Here is a 5,902-nt window from a genome sequence, read left to right as displayed (position 1 = left end):
GTGGCGACTCTGAAATAAATAAATAAATCCCGTTTCGATTGTCCTTTAATTGGAAAAAACTCCCTTGTACCCTCGCGGTGCCGGAAAAAGGAGGTGTGACACCTCGTACTCAGCCATATTGTTGGTGCAATAAAACCGAAGTTGAGCTGTAACAGGATAGTGATGTCCTGTTTTAGAAATAAGTACAGCCCCTATTCCAACTCCTTTCATGTTGACCGCCCCGTCAAAGAAACGTTTCCAACCTGGTTTCTCGATCTGCTCCAGTTCATCGATATACATCACCTCTTAATCGGGAAAATAAGTTTTCAACGGCTCGTACTCATCATAGACCGAGTTCTCCATCAAATGATCAGCCAATGCTTGGGCTTTCATCACAGTCCGAGTCACATTGATGATGTCAAACTCTGTGAGCAAAATCTGCCACTTCCCAAGTCTTCCTGTCGGCATAGGCTTTTGAAAGATATACTTTATTGGATTCAAGCGCAAAATGAGGTAAGTAGTGTAGGATGACAAATAATGTTTCAATTTATGAGCCACCCAAGTTAGGGCACAATATGTCCTTTCCAGATGAGTGTACTTAACCTCATAAGCCGTGAACTTCTTGCTAAGATAGTAGATGGCCTGTTCCTTTCTGCCGATGATGTCATGCTACCCTAGTATACAACCAAAAGAATTTTCCAGTACTGTCAAGTAAAGAATCAAAGGTCTCCCTGGTTCTGGCGGAACCAGCACATGTGGGTTTGACAAGTATCCTTTTTTCTTACCAAATACTTCTTGACACTCATCAGTCCACTTGACCGCAACATCCTTCTTCAGCAACTTGAAAATAGGCTCACAAGTTGTCGTGAGCTGAGCAATAAACCTGCTGATGTAGTTCAACCTCCCTAACAGACTTATTACCTCAGTCTTATTCCTCGGAGGCGGCAATTCTTGGATAGCTTTGATCTTTGACGGGTCCAACTAAATGCCTCGATGGATGACTATGAATCCCAACAATTTTCCGGATGGAACACCAAATGCACACTTGGCAGGGTTAAGTTTGAGGTTGTACCTGCGAAGCCTCTGGAAATATTTCCTCAAGTCTCCGACGTGGTCAACCTACTGCTTTGACTTTATGATTACATCATCTACGTATACCTCAATCTCCTTGTGTATTATATCATGGAACACAGTAGTTATTGCCCTCATGTAAGTTGCCCCAGCGTTTTTCAAACCAAATGGCATTACTCGGTAGCAATAAGTTCCCCATGGCGTGATGAATGCCGTCTTTTCCGCATCTTCTTCATCCATTAAAATCTGATAATATCCTGCATAGAAATCCACAAAAGATCCAATTTCACGCTTGGCAAAATTATCGATCAAAATGTGGATATTGGGTAGTGGGAAATTATCCTTTGGACTTGCTTTGTTGAGATTGCGGTAATCAACGCATACTCTGATCTTGTCGTCCTTCTTTGGTACTGGCACAACATTAACTAACCAAATGGGATATCGTGTGATCCGAATGACCTTTGCCTCCAACTACTTGGTGATTTCTTCCTTAATGTTCACACTCATATCTGTTTTGAAATTTCTCAATTTTTGCTTAATGGGAGGGAATGCCTGATCAGTGGGTAATTTGTGGACCACCATATCAGTGCTCAAACCTGGCATGTCGGCGTATGACCATGCAAAAATATCTTTGTATTCAATCAGTGCTTTGATTATCTCTTCCCTGATCTTTGGTTCAAGGTGGACACTTATTTTAGTCTCTCTAATATTATCTGTGTCCCCTAAATTGATGGCTTCTGTATCATTCATGTTGGGTTTGGGTTTTCCTTCAAAGTGATTTAATTCCTTACTAATCTCTTCAAAAGCCTCATCCTCATCATATTCTGATTCGTCATCACATTCTACTTCTTGAATTCTTATTTCAAAATCAGATTGATGTTTAAGACTGGGCTAAGGATTCCTCATGCATACCATGTCATTAGAACCAGCGTAAAAAGAACTGTACAGAAAAGAAAAGAAAAAAAAAAGGAAAACCATCAGGAACGATAAAGAAAAGGGAAATTGCATTTTATTGAATGATAAAAGATAACAAGGTTTGCACACTCAAACATACTGAAAGATAACAATCTAGATTACAACCCTGGAATAACCCAGACAAACTGAAGGAAAATCAAAATAAACTACCAAAACTCCTTTCGAGTGGGGAGAGGAGTAGCCCTCCAATTGTTAAGCTTTGTTTTTGGCCCGACAAATTGCACTTTCACGTTTCTAGAATGTTCTCCAATTTCCACCATGTTCACACCGTCGAACAACTTCTCAAATCTTTCAATTAACTCCTTATCAAGATCAATCACAGGACTGGGAATTGTTGTTACCGGTCGTTTTCTGGTACCGGACTTGACAAATGATCTAGAGAGACGTGGGACTGGCTTTGGAAGGACCCATTCCCTCTGTTTTAACTTTCTGGCTCCTCTTATGTCTGCGGCAGTGGGCTTGAATCCCAGACCAAATGTTCCCAAGTTTTCAGGAAAAGACACCAGCTGTATGATGCCCTGCAGAGATGAACCCAAACCTTTGCCTAGTACAAATCCATTCTTCAACATTTCAAAGGCCACCCTGACTGAGGTGGCGGTTATCTTCAGATTTGGAATGCTTTTCCCCTCTGGGATCTTTTCAACTGATACTGCGTCAAATATCTGATATACACATGGCCCTTTATCGTCTTCAACTTCGATGAAAGGTACGATGGCATCACTTTGGGCACACATTATCCTCACCGTGCACCACAATTTCTTGTTTGTCTCATTCAAATTTAAGCATCTGATGCAAAGTAGACGGGACTGCCTTGGCGGTATGAATCCAGGGTCGCCCCAGCAAAAGATTGTAAAAAACTGCCACACCCAACACTTGGAATTCTATAGTGAACTCAACGGTCCCTATTTTTAGTTCCAGTAATATATCGCCTACTGAATCTTTGCCCCTGCCGTCGAACCCCCGAACACAAATATTATTCTTGTGAATTCTATCATTTTCCACTTTCAGCTTGTTCAACGTGAAGAGAGGTCAAATGTTCGCACTAGACCCATTGTCGACCAGAACTCTGGTAACCATAGAATCTTCGCATTTTACCGTTAGATAAAGGGCCCTATTATGCTCAGTACCCTCCACGAGCAACTCATCATCGAAGAAAGTAACTCTGTTCACCTCAAATATTTTGTTTGCTATCTTCTCTAGATGGTTTATAGAGGTCTTGTCGGGAACATAGGCCTCATTCATGATTTTCATCAGCGACCGACGGTGCTCATCTAAATGGATTAGCAATGAGAGCAATGAGATCTGAGCAGGCGCTTTCCTCAACTGCTCTACAACAGAATAGTTTTGCATTTTCATTTTTCTCAAAAACTCTTCTGCTTCCTCTTCTGTCACAGCTTTCTTTACTAACACCGGGTTGTCCTTGGGGATCTTGGCTTTTCTTAACTCTTCGGGGACAAAGCATCTCCCCGAACGAGTCAACCCATGGGCTTCACAAACTTCTTCTATAACTTCTTTCCCTTTATACGTCACTACCACTCGTTCATAATTCCAAGGAACGACCTTGCTGTTGATTATTGGTAACTGGGTTACCAGCTTGATAATAACCCGATCTGCGCAGGCACCTTCCACGATTATGACAGGTTGGCTAACTGCTCCAGGTACAATCACCTTTATCCCTTCTTGTTTCGTTGCAACCTTGCTCGAAGACCCTTTTTCAACTGCCAAAGATGGCTCAACACTCTTTTTGCTCGACTTGAGAACCAACTTCTCACCTGCTGATTGTTCAAATGTCTTAGACCGAATCATCATGACGGTCTGTGACTGTTTCCTGAGCTTTCCCTACGCATGCATTATTTCAATCATATTTGCCTCTTGGTGAGCTGGCATTGGATTCCTGTTAATATTAGGTGCTTCGAGAGCTTGAACTTCAATTCTATTGGTATCAGTAAGCTCCTGTATCGCACTTTTCAAGTTCCATCACTTCTCTGTATCATGAACCGGAGTACCAAAACAATACTCACAGCTGACAGTATAGTCAAGATTCTTTGGAGGAGGATTTGGCAGTTTGGACTGTATCAGCCTCAGCATATCCAGTTGTCTTAGCCTGTGGAACAAACTAGTGTATGACTCTCCCAACGAAGTAAAGGTTTTCTGTTTCTGCAACCTTTCACACTTGAATGGTTGACTAGGCTGGAAACTTGGTCCTTGTGGATGTGGATAAGTATTTTGTGGAGCGGGAGCATGCCATTGCGTATGGGCAGGAGGTTGGTTGTATGCATGTGCATGGTGGACGAAAAAATGAGGTTCTGGTAGGGGATAGTAGTGTTGGGGTGGATTGTGGTGATAAGTTTGTTGGTGGAGTTGAGGTTGATTGTAGTGGTAAAGTGAACCTCTGGATCCGGACCAAGTTCCTGAATCAACCATTGTCGTGTCCTCTCTCTTCTTTTTCCCAATCCCTCCTATGCCTCCCTGAATAGCCTGAGTAGTTGCTTTGACAGCCGAATAGTTCATGATTTTATTCGACTTGAGGCCTTCTTCTACCTTGCCCCCCATCTTCACCACTTCGTTGAATAACTTTTCCATAGTTGAGACCAGATGGCCATAGTAGGAAGGTTCTAAAGCCAGTAGGAAGTAATCTACCATCTCACTTTCCTTCATTGGGGGATCTACTCTTGCTGCTTTCTCCCTCCATCGGAAACCATATTCTCTGAAACTTTCACTATGCTTCTTCTCCAGTTTATTCAAGGACAACCGATCTAGAATGATCTCAAGATTGTATTGGAAGTGACAAGCAAATGCTTGCGCCGGATCATACCATGTGTACCATCTTCCATGGTCTTGGCGTATACCATTCCAATGCTGATCCACTCAAACTCTGACTGAAGTAAGCCATTAACAATTCATCTTTTCCTCCCGCTCCCCTCATCTTGCTACAAAAAACCCTTAAGTGGGATACTGGATCACCATGCCCGTTGTATAGATCAAACTTGGGAATTTTGAAGCCTGCCGGCAATTGCACATTCAGAAACAAACATAGGTCTTTGTAGGCCATACTTACTTGTCCTCCCAATCCCCGCATGTCCCTGAATGATTGTTCTAAGCTTTTGATTTCCCTAACATCTTTTCCTTTTTAGGATTTTTGGATGGTTTATCAGCTTCTATCAGAAAGTCAAAACGAGGAGTATAGGAATGAGTTTCTGGAGCTTTGAAAGTGGGATCCGAGAGGTAGTATTGGTTGTCTTGGGCCTGAAATATTGGCTCGCTAGGAGATTTGTGGAGTATAGCTGGTGGAGGTGCTACGAAGACAAGAGTTACTGGTGGAGGAGGGTATGGAATTGGTTTAGGGGGTGGAGACTGTGGCGTATGAGAAGTGGTGCCCCGGTAGTGTTGGTAAATGGGAAAGCTCGGGGATATATCAGTGGCAGGATGATCCTGAGGTTGAACCGATGGTGGAGTGAAGGTAGGGTTAGCCGGGTAAGCTGATGGTGGTTGTCCTTTAGCTCAGGCCTGATACATTTCGGCCATTTGTTGTTTCAATTTGTACATCTCTTCTTTCATGATATTGACATCCAACTCCTCCCCTTCTCTCGAAGGATCGATGACACTGGTGTCTACATCTAGGATAGACATGATTATTTCACCTTTGGATCTAGTGTCGTATGGATGGGTTGCCAGTATGCTGCTTGAATTCTGATATCAACAACAAAACTTGTTAGTGCTTAGAGCTTTAACGAATAGGCAACCGCACATAGAAATGCAATGCACCTAGGCAATTAGTCATTTCTATCATGCATTTGCTTGGTTGCTTGTGTCATCCCGGCTTTTCCTATTTATTACCTTTCCCTTTTATTGTTACTCACACCTACCCTTTCTTCCC

At 42.6% G+C, this 5,902-nt stretch overlaps 1 protein-coding gene across 1 annotated transcript; it reads right to left on the bottom strand.

Moving 5' to 3' along the window:
- Window positions 1-3,054: 3,054 nt before the first annotated feature.
- LOC138877395 (uncharacterized) lies at window positions 3,055-5,077 on the bottom strand. The gene is made up of 3 exons (XM_070157003.1): window positions 4,982-5,077; window positions 4,447-4,884; window positions 3,055-3,864 (listed from the first exon to the last, which is right to left on the bottom strand). The coding sequence occupies exons 1-3, from the start codon at window positions 5,075-5,077 to the stop codon at window positions 3,055-3,057; spliced, it is 1,344 nt and encodes a 447-aa protein (XP_070013104.1).
- Window positions 5,078-5,902: the final 825 nt, after the last annotated feature.

Source organism: Nicotiana sylvestris, chromosome 9, assembly GCF_000393655.2.
Source record: "Nicotiana sylvestris chromosome 9, ASM39365v2, whole genome shotgun sequence".
NCBI classification, from domain to species: domain Eukaryota; kingdom Viridiplantae; phylum Streptophyta; class Magnoliopsida; order Solanales; family Solanaceae; genus Nicotiana; species Nicotiana sylvestris.
The sequence above is the reverse complement of the archived record's forward strand: the minus strand, read 5'-3'. Positions and strand labels throughout refer to the sequence as shown.

Bases quoted from the DNA above. Each gene is read 5' to 3' on its own strand.
- LOC138877395 (XM_070157003.1), bottom strand. From the start codon at position 5,077: ATGGCCTACAAAGACCTATGTTTGTTTCTGAATGTGCAATTGCCGGCA. The intron at 4,885-4,981 runs GTATCCCACTTA...TGAGTGGATCAG, and splicing joins ACAACGGGCATGGTGATCCA to CATTGGAATGGTATACGCCA. The intron at 3,865-4,446 runs GTTGATTCAGGA...ATGCATGCGTAG, and splicing joins AGAGAGAGGACACGACAATG to GGAAAGCTCAGGAAACAGTC.